A 20,269-nucleotide genomic window follows, 5' to 3' on the forward strand; every position below is an offset into this window, starting at 1 on the left:
GTGTGTGCATTTTTGTGTATTTAGTAAGTTGTGTGTATGTGTAAAAATGGGTTATTGTGTGCAAGTCCGAGTGTATTTCAGTGTTGAGTACGTTGTGACAAGCAATTGAAAACATCAGACGAGACAAGCACAGGTTATGTATAATTTATTTTTTTCTCTCTGTCTAGAAGTCTTTTTATCATTAAAATCAAATGTCAACATTTTTTTAAATCATATACACGCAAAAAGAATGCTTTTAAATGTTAGCACGGCTCCTTTTAAAAATTTATACATATGTACGTTGTTTATGTTTTTACTTTAGTCATGGGACAGACAAAAGCAGAAAGTGGTCACTCAGACAGCAAAAGGGGAAATGAAGAGCCATCGCCCTTCATCAAAAGAGAAAAGACAGCAAAACAGGACTCAAAATAAATAAAAAAAAATTCGCACATGACAAATCTGGCAAAATTCAGATGGAAGGTGGGATTAAGTGGATGTTTCTGCTTTACATACATTTATTATTAATAGAAACTATGTTACAGAACTCCCCTCTTCCCGAGCGTTGACGTACAGGCAGCCCGCTACAAACACATCAAACTGTACAATGTCCCAATCCCACCTAGTCAGGGCCATCACCACACAGTTAAGCGATAGATTTATATACACAGCCGTCCAATCAGGAGTCACTATAGTACACAAACAAACAAATAAAAAAGGGAGGGGGGGGCTGATTATGGGGGAGTAGGCGGGGCATGCTGCTGCGTGTATTATACAAGTGGGCCATTTAGAGGACCAGACAAGGCCATTCTGCTTTTGACACTAAAAGCCGAATTTGGGAAAGATTAAGACTAGTAAGGCAACAAAACAAAAATGTGATATGAGGATGCAACCATTCGACTTTTAAGGTTTATTTTAATTGACATTTATCTACATGGGCATGGATCTGCCTCATTGTTCTGAGTTTCAATCTGTGCTCCGGCCTTCGTGTTCGGAGCGTGCGTGATCTTTCCCGTGCTTGTGTAGGCTTTCTTCAGGTAGTCCGGCTTCCCCTCTCATTCCCCAAACGCTTTAGCTTCATTGAAGACTATGTGAATTGACGTCTATGTGCCGTGATTGACCGGCGACCAGTCCGGGGTGTACGCCGGCCGGGATAGGCTCAGCTCACTTGTCACTCAAAGGAGGGACAAGTGCTATCTCAAAAATGGAAAAGCAATATTCCATCCGTTTTTTTTTTTTTGATGAGACGCCTAAAATGGCATCTGTGCCTTCATTATCCCGAACCGCCAAATCTTGCCCAGCTGAACAGGAAGGGGGGGGTGTGTGTGTGTGTGTGTGTGTGTGGGGGGGGGGGGGGGGGAGTTTAAGGTGTAATTCATAGAGAAGTTGTTATTTGGAACAATTAAAGCAAACATTAACAAAACAAAAAAAAAGTGATGACAGTAATGAAATGAATGTGGCGAGATGATAGAAGCCAAAAAAAAAAAAAAACATCTTAGGGGGGTGAGACAGGAGGAGGAAGGGAGTCGCTGTGTCCCTTCACTCGGGCATGGTGGGCTTTGCTGGGGGAGGAGGGGTGGGGGTTAGGAGGGGGGGGTTGCTTGGTCATTAGCATCCGCAGCCTTCCCTCTGGGGCTGTGGTTCGCTGGTTAGCCGACCGCCCTGGGGGGCCGACGGCTTATGCTGGACGCCCGACTCGGCGGCGTTCAGGTCCAGGCTGCCGTCTTGGATGTTCTGGTAGATTTTCTTGGCCGCCTCCAGGAAAGCATCCTCCACGTTTTCGCCCCTGAGAGGAACTGGCGTCAGAAATGGGGTGGGCGGGCGGCAGGCGAGTCGAGGTTGCATACTTACGTTTTTGCACTGGCTTCCAGGAAGAGCAGACCTATATGAAGTGTGGGGGGGGGGGTGGAATTCATTCTGTCAATCATGCGTCTAACAAAAATCATCTTTCACCCTTGAAGTGATTTTCTTTGCCTTCTTTTTCTCGTAGCGACTCCAACTCACCGTTTTCCTCGGCAAACTGTTTCGCTTCCTCGTACGTGACGTCTCTCTGGGCCTCCAGGTCTGCTTTGTTTCCTATGAGGATGATCACCTGCGGATGGATGTGTCATTGTGAAAAAAAAAATCGTTCACGCCAAACACCTTCGGTGTACTCTTAGGACCAGATCGGTGCGTCTACCGATTGTTTGTGGTAGAGGAAAAGAATTGTCTGAATGTACCGTATTGGGATTGGTGAGGTTTCTGGCGTCAGTCAACCAACTGCTGAGGTGGTTGTACGTGCTTCTCCTGTGTGGAAAGTAGTAGTTAGGATAGGTGTTGCGCAACCGCATGCCTTTCAATGACAGGCGTACCTGGTGATGTCGTAGACCATCAGCGCTCCCGCCGCGCCGCGGTAGTACGAGCGGGTCACGGCACGGAAACGCTCTTGTCCGGCCGTGTCCCAGATCTGCAGCTTGATTTTCTGGCCGCTCACCTCGATTATCCTCGTGCCGAACTCCACGCCGATCGTATGGGGGCAGTCTGCCATGACTGGGTGGAGGGAGAGACGATTTTTTTTTTCCTGCTGCTACGACAACAACATGCTAACCTCTTTTGGTGATTCATAGAAACGATTATAAGTCAAGACGTTAGCCTGGAATTTTGAATGCAATGAATTATTCATCTCAACGCCACGCGTAATCACGTTAAAGCAACCGGCAGCTGCTGCGTGACGTATTGAAGGAAAGCGAGCGAAAGCCTGAAATTGCCTTTTCGCCGCTTTTCAGTCGAGCGCGGCATCTGGCGACTAAATGGCGCCCATTGAACGCCGAGCCGACTGAATAAAAGCTGAGCGTGCGCTTCCGCTGCCGTCTCGAAGGATTCATTCAAACGCCGCTGATGAAAAGGTGTCGACAAGTACTTACATTTCTTTTCTGTGAACTGGTGAAGCAAACATGACTTGCCGACCCCCATGTCCCCTGAACAGGTCCGACAGACAGAGTGAAAAATGACGTTATCAAATTGCGAATATACGAAGCTAGCAAACGCTCGTCGCCCATACTCACCGATGATGATGTATTTAAAAATGTAGGAGTAGTTGTACGGTGCGGTGGCCATTTTGGCTCTGAAAAAGAGGAAACGCACTTTGGAGTTGGAATATGTTTGGCGAAATCACTTTTGAGAAAGTCATCACGCATTGCGTTCAGCTTCGCTAAATTCATTTCAAGGAGGACAAAACCCTAGAACAATTCCTCAGCTGCTTGCCATCATCACATGACCCTCATGTGATATCTCCAGCCTTTGTGCGAGTGCGTTTGCCGCTCCGGCTATTAAGACGGGAAAGAAAACTAAATGAAATTTGCTTGCGAAACCCACTGGTGTCGTTGGAGAGAAAAAGCATGTGACCAAATGACCCGGCTCAGCACTTTGACACCATCAGTGGCTTTCCTCATCTCAACAGCTACCTCCCTCCCATTGTGGCAAGAGGAAGACGAGCACGACTGACGGAAATTGCGACCCGCATACATCCCGAAAGTCCGTCGTGACTCATTTGGAGTCAGCAGAATTCCACGGTGCACCTAGTCATGGGTTTGCAATGATCTCAGTAGATGCAGTTAGGAACTATAATGTGATTGCAAAAGTGTTGACACCCTCTTATTGGGGGGGGGCTGCGTTCAAAATGAACCAATCATATTCAAACTCGTGAATGGACACCTGTCACCACTTCGAGCTTCAGATTTGAACTTAAATGGAACTAAAAACAATGAAACAAACTTACTACTGTTCGTGTTCCAACGTACGTACAAAATCGTCACCGCTAGTCAACGGAATTGCGTCGTAAAACGAGGACAATCTTTTGCATACGCATTTAGGAATGGTGCCAAATACACAGCATCTGTGTTTGCAGGATTAAATCCGATGGGAGTTTCCTTATGTTTGCGTAAACATTACACACTTTGGATTTAGGACTCCCCCATTACCTTTAAGTATTTCTAACCAATCGGAATCGATTGTTCAATAGAAGCCGAGACGTCGAGTAAATCCGCGGACTTGTTTTAGTGCCTTTTCCTCCATCCAGGGCCCCACAAATCATGCTTCGTTTAGCAGTCTTAACATCCAAGTTGGCGTTAGCACGATAGCTTCTATGTGACATCACCAAGGCGGAATTGTGACAAAGCATCACCGACGTTGCAGCTCGTTTGCCGATCCGAGTGTAAAACCCGAAAGGAAGATCATTTCATGACATTGACGAAATGTCTTTGGCAGATTTATGCTTTTAAATCCACCCCCCCACACCTGACTGCACTTCTTTAGCATGCTAGATTGCTAACTTTAGCACGTAAGGGTGAGATTGTAGGATAAGGTCAAAGTAGTGACAGTGACAACATGCACACTGGGCTGGTAATAGCGAAGTCATCAAACTAATAGATAATCAATCGTCTTATTAGAGCGTTAGTATCAAGTCATCAAGCTTGCACCAGCTCCCCCCTTGTGCTAGCTTTGTTAGCATTCCGGCCCGCAATCGTCACAATGTTTTCTTTGCGCCCACCGGGCGTTCTCCTCCTTTGTTCGGGGCATACGTAAAACAACACCTCCCTTGGTTTGTACTCACCAGAGTTGACGCCCCGAGACGGGAAAATGGAGCGATTCGAAGGGGTTGTTTTGGGAGTTATCTTGACTCAAGTATGATCTGCCTATCCAAGATGGCGGCTCGCGTCGGCACAGGGTTTCCTCCGCTGTGTACAATGGACTGGAGGGACAAAGAGCATCACTGGACCGGGTGACACTTAATGCTACGTCAACATCAGACCTCACCTGGACAGGTAACTCTATGTCTATCCCTTTATCGATCCCTTTGTCTATTGATCGGTCTCGATCTTGTCGATCGATTTAACTAACTAGTTCATGCAGAGGACACAGAAACTTGAGCAATTATTTAAGTGGGATGTCCAAGTGCGTTCCCTAAAAGCCACTATCCTTCATGTTTGAGATGTTTCCGTCCTCAAACACACCCGATTTAAATAATCAGCACATCTGACAGCTCAGAAGAAATCTAACAATGATCCTTGATGATTTGAATCAGTTGTTTTGGAGGACAGAAACGTCTGAAATCTGCAGGACAGCGGCCCTCAAAGGTTCGCACATCCCTGAAAGGATGCTGTCTGGACTGATTATACAATATGTATTTTTTAGGGCTGATCATTTGACAAAATCTGCTGTCTGTCTTTCTGATCATCATCCATCCATCCATCCATCCATCCATCCATCCATCCATCCATCCATCCATCCATCCATCCATCCATCCATCCATGCAACATAAGATACACTTGAATCTTTTTTGTGTGAAAAATATGAATCATTTTATTCATACAATAATGGACCACTTGACATGCATTGACTCTTACAATCATGCAGTAAGTATGCTCTCACAACCATAGCCGAAAGAACAAAAAAACAAAACTAAAAAAATATATATTTATATTATAATTGACAAAACGTTTTCTTGAAAGAAAAACACATGATACATTTTATCTTAATAAAGATATGAAGTTTCTTAGCAATGAAACTGAACACACATGATGTCATCGGATGAGTGTTAGCCTTTAGAAAACTAGTTAATGTGCTTCCATTGTATTAATGAAAGCTTGAGTAACTTTCATGGCAAAATATTTTGATGTGAATGTTGAGAGAAGCTGTCATGAAACTGGAATTCCTCCCAAAACAAAACAAAAAAAAGCTTGAACTTTCTATCACAGCCAATCATCAACTAGAACTTCATTGCAACCTCAAAATCATCAGCAGCAGTAGGCCTGCTAGTACGCATGCGTAGTGTAGTCGGTTGCGCAAGGGGGCGCTGTTGCACAGGTCCGAATCGCAGCAGTGGATGCGGACGCCTGGCAGCTCCTGTTGTTGGCAGTGTCTGGAAGTGGCACAGCCGCTGGTCAAGACGATGCCCAGTGCCGCTGCATGGATGGAGAAGACAAGTCAGTCACCGAGGTGTTGACTGCCTCAGCAGAAAAAAAGCAGCACATAGTGCAAGTCTGTAATTAGACTGGAAAACCACATCATAATAATAATAATAATGTGCTATTGATCTGCGGTCAGACTATACAATTATACATTATGTAATGCAATAATATGATTGTGGACAGATTTTACACTGTGTGTATTTGGGGTAAGTCATTTATTAAATCCAAATCGATGTCATAATTAGGATTTGGAAAATCCACAAATCTAACCTGACGTCCACTGGACACAAGGAGCTCAGCACAAGGGACTTGAAATCTTTATAATTGAGAGTCCAGTCCCATTGTAAGCGTCACATAGCCCCAATGTCAAAATGCATTTTTCCCCCCCCTTTTCCTTTATTTGCTTTCTGACCTCTTCTCAAGAGGTTATGGTTTCATCACCTCAGGTTTTCTTCTTTTTGTGTGTGCTGCGTCCTATCAGCAGTTTCTTGAAATATATATCGAGAAACTGGATTTATCCAAAGGTTATCGTCAAATAAAATAGCAAAGTATAGTTATTAAAGTTGCATAAATTCAGAGTTTTAACTAGGTGTTGTCTTTCCAATATTACCCTTTTAAATAAATCAATTTGTGAATAGGGACAAGGTGAAGGATTGCTATAAACAAGCCTTGGCGGAGGTCAGATTGATTGACGATTTTGACGGAGAGTTTGTCAGGCCTTGTGATGTTGTCAGTCTTGGTCTTAGCTTGCACTCTCTTAGAGGAGACGCAAAAAAAAAAAAAGGTGCCTCATCAGCCCTTTGGGCTTCCGGATGTCAAGCGAGGGAACATCTGGATGTGTGTGCACGCGCAGCTGACCATCACGGTCGCCCTGTTGAGGACGTCCAGCGCATCCTCCATTTGACTTCACGTGGCACCACGAGCAGCCGGCTTCTCACGGACTCAGCAAGGCGACTAAAACGGCGGCGGCGCTGGCGTTACGTAAGCAGCTAAGTGAATATTCACAACGGCGGCCCCGAGAACATTTGCATTGAAGTACGATTAGAAATGATTAAGCCAATGTCCTCTGGCACGCCACGGCGCATTCATCAGCATTTAATCATCTGCTGGCCTATACATATTCCCCAAGTAAATATCTAACTTTGCCACACTATCTAGGTTGCAGAAAAAGACTGCAACTCGCTCCTTTTTTTTTTTGTTTGTTATGTTCCAATTACCCTTCATGGTCGGTATGGTTAGTATCCATCAGGTCGCTCGTCTTTTTTTTTCTGTTTCTGAAACCTGTTCTTAGGAAGTACCAAGATCAATGTTAAGAAATAGGTCTGCGTGTTGGATCTTGTGGAAATATTATGACCTATTTATTAATGCTTAAATCTGCAGCTTGGTGATGAAGTGCTGCGTCCATGAGTGAAAATACCTTTTGTAGTTGGATTTTTAATATGTTAGTTTTGGTGTTAAATGCAATTATCTGTTTATTATTTGTTTTTAAATCAACTGGCCCAAAAATTTGTCAAGCCCATTGGCGGCGCTAAATAAGGGAGGGGGGGGGGGGGCAATAGGGCACTGCCCCCCCTCCTGAAATCTGACTTTTGGGTGTTTTCCAATTTTTATGGGATATTTTTGTCTTTGTAAAGAATGCATAATGATGCATTTTTTAACAATTTCTCGGGTTGGTAAAAAAATTCACCATACCACCCGATGTGTTGGATTCAATTCATGTTAAAAAAAATGCCACTGGTTCACTTTTCATCTGACTTCTAGCTTAATCCACATGGGAAGACCAACCCTTTCATATTCATTACTAGCACTGCTTCAGGGTTTGATATTTTCAAGATGTGTGGGCCAAAGTCAGCCAGTATAGGTTGCAGGTGCAAATCAAGAATTGCGAATGAAGGTCCTCAAGGGATCAGATGAAAGTAATAAAAAAAAGCTGCTCTAAAATTCTTTCTTCATTCTTTTCCGTGAAAGGTGTGATCTACTCACTGCTCTCCGTCTTGATGCAGAATCGGTGCTTGAAGCCCTTGTGCGAGTGGGTGCAGGTGAGCACCTCTGGGTTGGAGCAGCCCACGTCCACGTACCTCTGACCCTGGATGATGTTGCAGCCATAGCACTGCAGACCCGCCACTGCGCGGGAAACAAAAGACACCTTGACAAGGTAATGATCTTCTATTTTGCGCCTATGGAAAGAACGCTAAATACAATCATCATAAATAAACGTAATAGAACCGCTGCTTTTATTACTGCAGTCGAAAGCTTAACGATACGACCGGACCATAATAAGGAAGATTAACACATAATACCTTTGTGGCCGGTATATGTCATTGGTAGTGTTATGTCGATTCGCACGAGGTAATGAAATATATGTTATGTGATGTTTCAATTTGTGTATATCGACAGTTTATGTGTATAGTGGGGCTGTGGCTAACGATTTTACCTCATCGATTAATTGTCAATTCTTGTGTCGAAACTGAAATGCCAAGGTTTGGGACAATTAGAAATTTAAAAAGATAATGAAACCATTTATTGTTGGAAAAAAAAAAAGATGGATTAATTTGATGTGATTTAGCTTATAAAAGTGCTATTATGGACTAACTTCATAGCAATTTATCCAAAAAGCTAAGTATGATAAGCAATTAAAGATGCGGCCTACTTTTTTGCTTAGTGCCTGACTTTAAATGTGATTTTTTTTTTTCTTTTCTTTAAAGGCTTTTGCCTTAGGAAAGACAGTCGAAGAAAGCCACTTGAACCGATGACAGTATTGTGCTCAGCACTTGACGAGAAGTTAATCTAAAATGCCATCAGGATTCATCTTGGGGGGCTGCTTTTCTATTTCCCCCTCATCTTGAGCGACAAGCGTAAACAAGACGCACTGGTGATCTTCTCTCCAGCTTTTGGCCTCAGTAGCGCTTCACTATTTCAAAGCTTAGCAGCCTGCATACGTTTGGAGGCGACGGAAGAGAAAATGACTCGAAGGAGGGAAGGAGGGTTGGGGGGGGGTTCCTTTTCAAGTGATGATTCAAATGATTTGCTCAAACAGCCGCAAGTGAAGCGCATTGAGACCTCTAGCAATAATGTCTTTCAGGAATGAGCCAGGTTCTTTTTATGATCTGCCCAGTACTTTCAAGAAAAAGGAGCGAACCCAATCCATCCTCGGGGGTTAAGCGGGGATTGTCTGTCAATTCAAAGCCATCGCACACACCTGCGACTGACCCGCCAAATCCCGCACACACAAGATGGAAGATCAGCTTTGGAGCTGAAACCAATCCTCCCTCTTTATCTGCAGCGGTCCACGGAGGACACGAGCCTCTCACTTGCACAGGCCGCCGCTAAATAGCCAAACCCAAAGCCGGGATGGAGCTTTCAGGAGCAAACTAATCCTGTCGCAAATGCTCTTACAAAAATCACTTTTGGAAATCTGATGGAATCGATGTAAAGCTTCGCCGGGGACCGGAAGTGCGTGCCGATGTGTCATTCCCCCCCCGTATTGGTGATACAGGGACCAAGGGTCACCAACATGAGGCCCGTGGGCAACAGGTGACCCTCAAGGACCACATGAGTAGCCTGTCCTAAAAAGTTGATCGTCAAATTTTTTTAACTCAATTTTCGGATTGAGCCAGTCCGTTCTGTGTCCATTTCCACATTTGTACCATCTCGGGGACGTTCCAAGTATTCCATTAGAGTAGAGGAAAGAACTGCGGCGTTTGTTCGGCGGGATATAAATGATGGCAATTTACAAGCGGGAAAAGAAGCTGATTTAACTGTTCGTTAGCATGCAATGCCGCACGCCGGCTTGCCTCATGAAACATTGAGGAGCTGTCCAGTTATGAGCATTTGTCAACATAATGAGGACTTACTGGAGAGACATTCGACCCTCCCGCCTCGGCATCCCGTTGGTACAATCCAATTTATTATGACTGCACACCGGGGTCTCTCCAAGCAAACATTGATTCATTATAAAGATGTCTCAATCCAATGGTACCAAAGTGGGATTCACTGTCTGCTACTTGTTTGACACACCAAAAATAATGCTATTATATACCTAATGAGGGAAACATATTTAAATTATATTTAGATTTTTAAAAAAAAATCATCTTACTAGCGTTAACTTCATGCTAACTTGCATTTATGACAAGAAATATATTTTTTTTTAAAAACTCAGAACAGCTTGTGGGGCACTGACCCCAAATGCCCTAATACATTCCAAATGTATCATTAATTTCTATGCACGTAACAGCAATCCACGATGGATATTTTTAAATTTTGTTAACGCCTGATCAAAATCAACCACACACAAATGCTCTTCTAACGCATTTGAAATTGTGCTTTTGTATTAAGCTCCCCTGTTGATATTTGTTGTTAGAATCCCAACAAGAAAGAAAAAAAACTAATCCTGCATCACTCTTTAAACAAAAAAAAAAAAACAATTTAATATTTTGGATTACATTCTGTCATGTAAATATAATTTAGTTGATGCATCTAAATCCTCTCGCAGTCAACGAGGGCATGGCTACATAGTCATTTTGTTTCCTCATCTCATTAGTGCCATTAATGGTCTTTGCCTTATTGGTAAACGAGGCGTCCGAGGGCTTCATTAGGGAGTTTGAGATCAAAGGTGACCATGTACTCTGGAGACACTAAAGCGCTCTGTCGTCTCAATTTGCGCGTCCCCCCCCCCCCCCCTCCCAAGGTTACAGCAAAGCTCTGCTCTCGTCAATTGTTACAACTCTATTGGGAAATTTAAGTTGCCGACTATGAATATTTGGCGTGGATTTGAAGCAATTACATGTGGAGCCTAGTCATAGTTATTGGAAATGTGGCTTGTGGTGGACTTAACAATTGTTCTGCGGTGGATCAGAAATATCCCACTTTTATCACATTCCCAATATGACTTATGTAATTGCAAGTTAAATGTACAGCACTTTAATTGCATTTAAATAGAAAGAAAGAAAGAAATTGGATCTGGGACTGACCTTGTGTCAAGCAGAACGCCAATATAAATCCAAGCCCGTACACCAAGCAGGTGTGTAAAGTCATGGATGCAGCACAGGATGGACGTGGGGGTCGGGGTCCCGATACCGCTGCCGCTTCTGGAACGGGGGAAATTCTCGCAGCGGTGCCACCTTTCGGGGTGGGGAGGGAAGCAGCCCGAGTGGCTCGCTCACGGCGCGTGAACCAACTGCCAGCCAGCCAGTCCGATGAGGGAGGGAGGCAGCCATGCGGGCAGTCAGTCAGCTCAGCAGCCACTCAGGCAAAAGAGATGATGAGGAGGAGGAGGAGGAAAATATGCCAGTCGACTCAATAGAAGAAAGTAAGAGTGTGTGTCACTTTGCCACAAAATAATATGAAATAAGGGCAAAAAATGATGTTTTTTACAAGATTCAATTCTTGATTAAAGAACTACTGGAATGTCAGTCAGTGGCAAGTCCATAAGACAAAGATTCAAAGCCAAGTAATCGGTTAGCCATTTTTTTTTAAAAATGCCAAATATCGGAATCGGTTTCCAGGGACGTAACCTGCAATTTTTCAATGGGGGAGCCACAAGCACATCCTCATAGCCCCGCCCCCTCCGTAACTGAGCAGTGCCATTTGGGGCAGTGCCCCACTAGCACTTCTTTTGATTTATATTTGATACAGGGCAATGACTTGGGGATTATTATATACTCTTCAAAGAAGATCATAACCGCTCAGCAGCTACTCAGGCTAAAGAAATGGGGAGGAGAAAATGTGAGTGAACTAAATAGTTCAAACGGGAGTGAGATTTCCCCCCCCATTTGCTATAGCATAACAAATAAATCCTCTCATTAAGAAGATGAAAAGTGTGTGGAGCATACACACATCCATCAGGATTAATTCCTGATTGATAATCCATCGTTTCTAACAATAGCCCCCTATCGGTCAATGTGTTAAAAGTCTCGTTTTTAAATAGGATGGCATAAGTGTGTGCGCGCGCACCCGCGTGTGTGCGTGTGTGTGAGTGACAAACATGCCATTATCTTGCGTATCGGCGCGCTTGCACACTGTGAAGAAAATTCCATCTAATCAAGAATTAAAACGTAAATCCTTTCTAAGAGACTGTAATGCCGGCGGATAAGGCAGGGCTTTGTGCTAAGCTCCCACCACAAGCAAAAGCGGCGCGCTCACGTCACAGGCGGCCGCCGGTGATAGTCGCGCGCATGCACGCGCCTTTGACCTCCATATGTTTGCGGTGATGACATTATTCAATCGGAGGCGTGAGCTTTTGAGTTTTGCTTTTGGTTTGAGCGTCTCTCTCGTGCGCAGCGGACTTGTTGTTTATCGCCTCTATGCTCGGTACTCGTGAGTCACTGTTTTTTTTTTTTTTTTTTGGGGTGGGGGGGGGCTGTGCACGTGTTAACGGAGGAAACGCGGTGAGACGTGCCAGCAGTGGGAAGCATATGGCGGAATAGTGCATGTTGACACTCGGTGACACTTCACGAGCAATCTCATGAGATGATTTACGGCACACGCGCAAACATCCGATCGGGTCTAATTGAGCCACTGACAATTAGAATGGGCTAACTCCAATTTAGTTCCAATTTCGACACATGGGAAGAGTTCATTATTATGTTAATTTGTTTTATTGTTTTATGAAATATTGATAGATTTTTGAGAATGTATGGTGATAAATATAAAGCAATCCTTTTTTTTTCATGAAGCATTGTTATTCCAGAATGCTCCAAAACAAAGAGTTTGACGTAAGAAAAAAACTTTTCATTAAAAAAAAACAACAAAAAAAACAATTGGCTTTATTTTTGGGAAACATTCGGTCGCAGGAAAGAAGGGCGGCTTTAAATTCTTGATGGAATTGCAATTAAGACGCAGCAAAGAGAAGAAGGAGCGAGCCGGCGGCAGCAACAACGCGCTGCAGAGGAAATACATGAAAAGTTAATTTTGCACTTTGTCTCTGCCGCCCCCCCCCTGCCTTGTCATCACATATAACCTTCCCACTCCAAGTGTAGAGGGCATGATAATAAACATGAGTGTGTTGCAGCCCGCCAGCCATAATTAGCAGTCATCTGGCAGTGTTTGACCACAATATTCTACATTCAGGCAGCTTATTAAAAACTAAACTGCAGGTTGGAGACATTTGGGGCTATTTCACATCCGCTTTCTGCTTGTATCACGTTTCTCGTGATTAGCTCCCTAATGCTGCCACAAGCTGCATGACTGAAGGCAAAAGAAGCACCGCTCTCAAGTCATTGTGGATTTGTACATGCCTTTGCATTTTTTTTTTTTTTCTCCTTACGCAGCACACAGGTCTCGGCTTTACCATAATAAGCCGTTTTGCCTTTATTGGCCTTAGAGGACTCCCAGGCATTTTCTGGAAATTCAAAAATGTCCCGCTCGAGGTGTTGGAAAGGTCAATCCTGCTATTTTCTCGACTCCCTGTTCGTTCTCTTCTGAGTGGAGCAGCAGAACCTTCTACCACATGGTCGTCACAGGGCCCTGACAATTCTGCCTAGCAACAAGTGTGTCATGACCTGCAACAAGTGTTTTATTGACACATTTTTCAGATGTATGTTAGAGCTTCTCGTTCAGCTCTCATAATAATGCAACAGGGCCACTGAATGACAAACAAATCAATAGGGTTAAAGAGAATTTAAGCCACCACCATCTCCCACCGCTATTTAAAAGTTTGCCCTTACAAATCATCAAGTCCACAAATCTCTTAATTTAAACGACCCCCCCCCTCTCCATCTCCACGGCTTAGAGGCAGCAGCATCTGCTTGACACACGCACACATGCACTCCGCATGGGAATATCCGTAACTCAAATTTAACCTGAGACGTGCTCTGACATCTGTTCCCCTAATGACTCGCCTTCACGCACTTAGCCACTGGTGAGTGTTTGCGCATTAGCATGTTCTTGCTGACACAACTTGCGCCACAGCATTTTTTTTTTTTTAAAGGTTACTAACACACACTCAGCTGAAGCTCAGCATCCAGCTTAGCATGGCCTACATTGCCTCTCAGTGAATCAATTTGTTTTTTTGTAGGTGTCGGGATGAAGGTGAAGGCTCTGGTAAGGGAATTTATAAAAGACAGCAAAACACGCTACTTTTTTTTTTTGCATCCTTTTGTAGACACGCAAAGCTTCGCCCGGTGACTCATAAGCAGCATCTTGTCATTAAATGCCAGAATCCCACCAAGTGGAAATGATGCAGAAAACCAAAATAGTCTAATCACCTTTTACATCCTTTGATTTATCGCATCCACTTTTGAAAACAGACACAACGTGACTGGTGCTTCTCTCTGTATTTGTTTTGTTGTGTGTGCATAGGCTGCATCCCTCTCAGCCCCCGAGGCAGATTTGGCTCCAGGCCACTGCAGCCGAGCTCTGCAAGGGGAATATGAATGGCATTAGCTGCGGGCTGTTGCCATGGTGTTGACTTATTTACTGTACATCAGCTCACTGACTTCAAACAGTATGTTTTGGCTGCCATATTAGTGTCAGTGTTATCATCCAAAGGACACATTTCCATTGGGGTGATTTAAAAAGAAGGAAAAAAAAAAACCCCACTCTGGACGCTAGTAAACAAGATGAAAGTTGTGCGCTAAAAGTACTTGGCAGTGACAAATTCATACTTTAAAGTGCATTTCGCATCATTTCAATAAAGCGTTTCACTTACTGTAAAATTTCAACTATTGCAAGTAGAGTAATCTTATGATTAATTGTGGTTTTTGTCATGCATTTAAAAGAGATAAATGACTTAAACACTTCATTTTTTAAATGATCCTTTTATTATTTGAACCTGAGTGAATGAATTATCACATAGATGTATTTCCTGTGTTTCATCAAATTAAGACCTGTGGGAGGACAAAAAAAATGCCATAATTAAATAAATACACAATGTTTATCATTTAATCTATTGATAACTGTTAATTTCGAGTTGTTATTAATAATTGTACTTCCAAACAAAGTTGATAGACGGCGATCAAGAGCAGCAGCCAACTCCCGGCAGTCATGGAGTAGAAAAAGAAGAAGAAATAAAGAAGACGAAGAAGAAGCTCACACGTGTTTACAACACGTCCGCTTAAGTCGTCTTTCAACCTGTTTGTCATCTTGTTAACCCCCGAAACGAGTTAATTCTATCAACACGTCGCTTATATAAAAAAAAGCAACAAGTTTTAAACGCCGACATGGCTCAGAAGAAGAAGAAGCTGATCAAGAAGAAGAAGAAACCCTCGGCTGGCAAAGAGCTGGACTCCGACTCTGACGTCGGAGTCTTCGAAGTGGATGTCCAACTCAAAGACGATGAATCCGTAAGTCTTAAACGCAATATTCATGTAATTTACAAGTCTTAATAGATTTGAACTCTGGCTCGTGCATTCTGTCCCGGCGTCCGGGGGTATAGCTCAGTGGTAGAGCATTTGACTGCAGATCAAGAGGTCTCCGGTTCAAATCCGGATGCCCCCTACTTGTTTTTGCTGATTGGTAAAGTTCAAACATTTAATAGAATCAAAAATGCAAAAGAATGCTGCACAATACATTCCCCTGCACAACGACAGTTTAGTACGTCATAAGATGGGAGATCTGGGGGCAATCTGGACTGCTTAGCATCCAATCACAGGACATGTCAACAACTACATTCACAATTACATTATTTATGTTGAACATCTGTATTTTGATAACTACATTTTTTTTATACCAAAGTTATGACTGCTTTCAACAGCCCAGGAGCAAGCTGTTGCCCTTCCCCGCCCCTTCAGACTGCCTCTCAGATGTGGAGCCGGACACCAGGGAGCTGGTCCGAGCCCAGAACAAGAAGAAGAAAAAGTCTGGAGGATTTCAGTCCATGGGTGAGAGCCACCAGCACAAACCTTAGTTGTCGTCCACTAAGCTTATTGCTAACATACAAACAATACTTGCAAACAATTACTAGGTCAGCATTGTACTAGCCACACAACACGTAACTCTAAATTCTGATTTGTATTAAAACAATGTCGTAACTCACATGCTAGTGGTTGTCCATTCTGTGTGTGGATAGGCCTCTCTTTCCCCGTCTACAAGGGCATCATGAAGAAGGGCTACAAGGTGCCAACCCCAATCCAAAGAAAGGTGAGCCTGCCCCACCTTGGCATCTTCGAATACACATGAAGAATCTCAGCAGTTTGTGTCCTAACCTCGTCCTCCGCTTGTTAGACAATCCCGGTCATTCTGGACGGCAAAGACGTCGTGGCCATGGCTCGGACAGGCAGCGGCAAGACGGCCGCTTTCCTGGTGCCCATGTTTGAGAAGCTGAAGGCGCCGCAAGCCCAGACGGGTGCCAGGGCCCTCATCCTGACCCCCACCAGAGAGCTGGCCCTGCAAACCATGAGGTTCACAAAAGAGGTAAGATGACAAGGAGTGAGGTCAAATGAAGCCCGGAACTAAATTCCAATCAATTTGTTCGTAGTTGGGGAAATTAACAAAACTGAAGACAACCCTGATCCTTGGTGGAGACAGGTGTGTGGTTGTTTTATTTTTATTTCAATTCAAATCTTCATGCTAGCCATCTTAAATCGATCTCCATGTTCTCTAGTTTGGAGGAGCAGTTTGCCGCGCTTCACGAGAACCCCGACATGTGAGTACAAGCACATCAGCCTTTTAGCATTTAGCAAAATGATTTTGCCTTGAGTCTCATGAATCAAGAACAATCATTTTAACGTCGATAATTTCTCTGCGTGTCCTTCAGAATCATCGGTACCCCCGGGCGTCTCATGCACGTCGTCCAGGAAATGAACCTGAAGTTGAATCACGTCGAGTACGTGGTGTTCGACGAGGCCGACAGGTAATTCAGAACTCAGGTGTTCCTTTCGCTAAGTAATCAGCGGATACTGCCAATGCGCTCCCTAATGTCGCTCGTCCCGTCAGGTTGTTTGAGATGGGCTTTGCCGAGCAGCTCCAGGAGATCATCAGGCGGCTTCCTGACATCAGACAGACGTTGTTGTTCTCAGCCACGCTGCCCAAATTGCTGGTGGAGTTTGCCAGAGCCGGTAAGATTACATCCAATGCGGCCTTTACGTCGACAGTCAAATATAATGTCGATGCTAATTTTGTTTGCACATCTATGGTGTTGCACATTGTGTGTTAGCATTGAGCTAGATAATTGTGAGTCGAGGTTTTTCACTGTATATAGAGTTATAATTATGCGACAAGTACGTCGAGAATAATCTGTAAAAAAAAAAAAAAAAATAGTAATATGAAAATGTGATACCTTGGCAGAGTTTGCAAAAGACTATTTTTGTTCCCAGGGTTGACAGAACCAGTGCTGATTCGTTTGGATGTGGACTCCAAGATCAGTGACCAGATCACGGTTAAAAAAATTTAATAATAATCGGTTCAATTGAATTGTCGTGTATTGAAGCAGTTTTGTCTTCCATCCCCCAGCTGTCCTTCTTTCATTTGCGAGTGGATGACAAGCCGGCGTTGCTGCTCCACCTCCTGAGGAACGTGGTCAAGCCTCAGGAGCAGACGGTGGTTTTCGCCGCCACCAAACATCACGTGGAGTACATCAAGGAGGTCAGCGCCACATCACAATCCTGTCGGAAAGAGCGATTCTGATGTTTGGGGCGGGTTGTGCAGTTGTTGTCGTTAGAAGGGATGGACTGCGCTTACATCTACAGCGCCCTGGATCAGACGGCCAGGAAGATCAACATCGGGAAGTTCGTACACCGCAAGGCCATGGTGCTCGTCGTGACGGACGTGGCCGCTCGCGGTATCGACATCCCGCTGTTGGACAACGTCATCAACTACAACTTTCCCTCCAAGTCAAAGCTCTTCTTGCACAGAGTCGGTAAGAAAGCCACACTAATTGGAAATATTTCATTTTTTCAATGAAACGATCAATTATATTTGCTACTCAGGTCGTGTGGGCAGAGCGGGGCGCAGCGGAACCACCTACAGTATGGTGTGTCCTGACGAGGTGCCTTTTGTTTATGACCTTCACCTTTTCCTGGGAAGACCCGTGCAACTGGCCACCCTAGAGCAGTCGGCAGGTAGGAAGGACATTTGTAGAAAACAATGAAATATTTTTTTCTAAATGCAAACGGTCCTCCATGCAGATTCAGACGGCATTTTCGGTCGCGTGCCTCAGAGCATCCTGGACGACGCTGTCGTCAGCCTGATCACGGCGCACGAGAACTCCCTGGACCTGCAGAACCTGCACCACGTCTCGGAGAACGCCTACAAGCAGTACCTCAAGTCTCGGCCCAACCCCTCGCCGGAGTCCATCAGACGAGTGAAGAACCTGGACCTGAGCCACATGGCCGTCCATCCTTTGCTGAGTCCGTTTTGGGAGGACGGGAGCCCTCGTCCACAACGCTCAGCAGACACGTTGGTGACGTTTTTCTTTTGTTTTAGGGTCTGGATTGGAGAAAACTGAGCTGGAACGTCTTAACATGGTTGACGCCATCAAGGGCTACAGATCCAAATCTGTGAGTTTGCGTATTCGATGGAAATCCTTCTCGGCTAACTTGACACGAGCTTTCGTGCATTGGTTTGTCGAACCTCAAATTACGTCTCCTCTTCTAGACCATCTTTGAAATCAACTCCAGCAGCAAGTCGCTCGCCACTGAGGTGATGCGAGCCAAGCGCTCCAAAGACTCACGGCTGGTGGACAAATTCAGCAAGCACAGAGAAAGTCTGGCTGCCGAGAGGCTCCTTCATAACCCCGTCAGTGTCCCGGCCGGAGAAGACGCTGCTGACTCAGGCGAGGACGACGCGTTACAGGTAACACACATGAGCAAACTATAGAATCATTTCTACAATGTACATCTTTGTTTTTTCAGTTTTTTTTTATAAATGTTGACATCAAAATAAAAGTGCCACTTTCAAAATAAATAGTTTCTTTTGTTTGGCGACACCTGAGAAGCTCTTAAAGTGTCACTGGCTGCAGTGTCCACCATGAGAGGGCGCTAATAGACTGTGAAAAAGTTACGAGTGGTTTCTATAAGAGTACAATGGACTGTTGTTCCCTGGATATATGTGTGTGTGTGTGTGTGTAGTTTGACTGTTCCTTTCCTTACAGGAGGTTTTCTCCGAGGTGGTTGGTGGGAAGAGGAAGAATCATCAGGGTGGAGGAGAAGAGCGTCCAAAGAAAAAGCGAAACAAACGTGTGGCGGTCAAAGACAAGGAGTACTACATTCCTTACAGACCCAAAGACTTCAACTCGGAGAGAGGGTGAGAGCAAATTATAGACGTTGACATGAATGAAATATTGTTCGATGTTCGCTTCACATCATCTCTTTGTACATTTAGGTTAAGTTTGAGCGGAGACGGCAACAGCTTTGAAACGCAAGCGTCCTCCGCCGTCCTCGACCTCATGGGAGACGAAGGAGACCGACTCAACCAGCACAAGAAGATCATGAAATGGTGACGCCAACGAGGTTAGAATTTCCAATATCGTCCTCAATATTTATCCGGATTCAATCTGTAGGGACCGAAAGAGGAAGCGCTTCGTAACAGAAACGGGCAAAGATGACCAGAAGAACAGGATTAAACTCGAGGGGGGTCAAACCATCCACAAGAAGAAGAACAGGAAAAACCTGTATCCTTTGGACAAATGTTGGTTATGCTTTGGAGTGTTTTGAAGACAAATTTGACCGGATGACAACATTTTGTTGGAATACTTAGCAAGATCTTAGTTACGAGGAGTGGAAGAAGAAGTACAAAATTGATGATGGAACCACGGGCTCTGATGGGGAAGGAGGCGGAGGAGGGAGGATGCCACTGAAAGGTACTTCATTTTTTTTGTAATAAATGGAATTCTTTTGGGTAATGCAAAATATAAAAGCAGTATGAAACCCAAACTTGTTCGCGTTTCTCAGGTCACCGTCGCAGTTCTACGAGCTCCAAGTTCCTGCCTAACGGTAGCAGGGTGCGCTCGGAGATCAAAACCAGCCAGCAGATCCTGAAGGAGCGCAAGAAGCAACAGAAGCAGCGCTTCCTACAGAGTGGAGGCCTGAAGAACATCCGCACCAAGAACAAGAAATGGGTGGGAGACGTTAAGAAGTCCGGCTTCGGTCGAGGCAGCCAAAAGAAGGGCAAGATGAGGAAGAGGATGTGAGAACGAGCAATGACGTCGTATTTCAGGATTTCATGTGGAAAAGCTTGTTTTGGATTTACGTCGTCACTGTGATGAACTTTCAAATTGGAATGTTTGCGAATGACTTATTTGGTGCATTTGTGAGTGCTCTATTGTGTATATATAACATAATTCATTTGGAAAAATAGAGACAAAACTCTTGTCAACTTTTTGTCATGTCATTGTTTATTTCCCCCCCCCCCCCATACAATACTGGTAATTTCTGTCAATAATACCATTTTGAATGATTCGTCATTCAGCT

At 44.3% G+C, this 20,269-nt stretch overlaps 2 protein-coding genes, 1 long non-coding RNA gene and 1 other non-coding gene across 5 annotated transcripts; 3 read left to right on the forward strand and 1 right to left on the reverse strand.

Moving 5' to 3' along the window:
- Positions 1-128: 128 nt before the first annotated feature.
- On the reverse strand, positions 129-4,766 carry rab14l (RAB14, member RAS oncogene family, like). Of its 2 annotated transcripts, none has more exons than XM_085926027.1 (8): positions 4,568-4,766; positions 3,021-3,079; positions 2,880-2,933; positions 2,328-2,505; positions 2,196-2,262; positions 1,981-2,068; positions 1,828-1,858; positions 129-1,762 (listed from the first exon to the last, which is right to left on the reverse strand). In XM_085926027.1, exons 2-8 carry the CDS (start codon positions 3,070-3,072, stop codon positions 1,585-1,587), a joined length of 648 nt encoding a protein of 215 aa, XP_085782153.1. In that variant the 5' UTR covers positions 3,073-3,079; positions 4,568-4,766; the 3' UTR covers positions 129-1,584. The 2 variants fall into 2 exon arrangements, with proteins under 2 accessions (XP_085782153.1, XP_085782154.1); XM_085926028.1 differs by lacking the exon at positions 4,568-4,766 and adding an exon at positions 3,936-4,340.
- Positions 3,993-12,276, forward strand: LOC147048164 (uncharacterized). Its single transcript, XR_015067738.1, has 3 exons — positions 3,993-4,778; positions 7,893-8,079; positions 8,630-12,276. It is a non-coding gene; the product is annotated as an uncharacterized LOC147048164 (long non-coding RNA).
- Positions 12,277-14,668: 2,392 nt separating this feature from the next.
- Positions 14,669-20,174, forward strand: ddx54 (DEAD (Asp-Glu-Ala-Asp) box polypeptide 54). The gene is made up of 20 exons (XM_085926021.1): positions 14,669-15,205; positions 15,616-15,742; positions 15,931-16,001; positions 16,086-16,274; positions 16,339-16,388; positions 16,465-16,506; positions 16,618-16,713; positions 16,797-16,918; positions 17,177-17,238; positions 17,313-17,444; positions 17,508-17,718; positions 17,789-17,920; positions 17,987-18,208; positions 18,285-18,358; positions 18,456-18,653; positions 18,952-19,103; positions 19,182-19,295; positions 19,360-19,470; positions 19,568-19,659; positions 19,751-20,174. The coding sequence occupies exons 1-20, from the start codon at positions 15,083-15,085 to the stop codon at positions 19,987-19,989; spliced, it is 2,559 nt and encodes an 852-aa protein (XP_085782147.1). The 5' UTR covers positions 14,669-15,082; the 3' UTR covers positions 19,990-20,174.
- trnac-gca (transfer RNA cysteine (anticodon GCA)) lies at positions 15,288-15,359 on the forward strand. The gene has a single exon. It is a non-coding gene; the product is annotated as a tRNA-Cys (tRNA).
- Positions 20,175-20,269: the final 95 nt, after the last annotated feature.

Source organism: Syngnathus leptorhynchus, chromosome 12 (genome assembly GCF_054491065.1).
Source record: "Syngnathus leptorhynchus isolate UIUO chromosome 12, UIUO_Slep, whole genome shotgun sequence".
NCBI classification, from domain to species: domain Eukaryota; kingdom Metazoa; phylum Chordata; class Actinopteri; order Syngnathiformes; family Syngnathidae; genus Syngnathus; species Syngnathus leptorhynchus.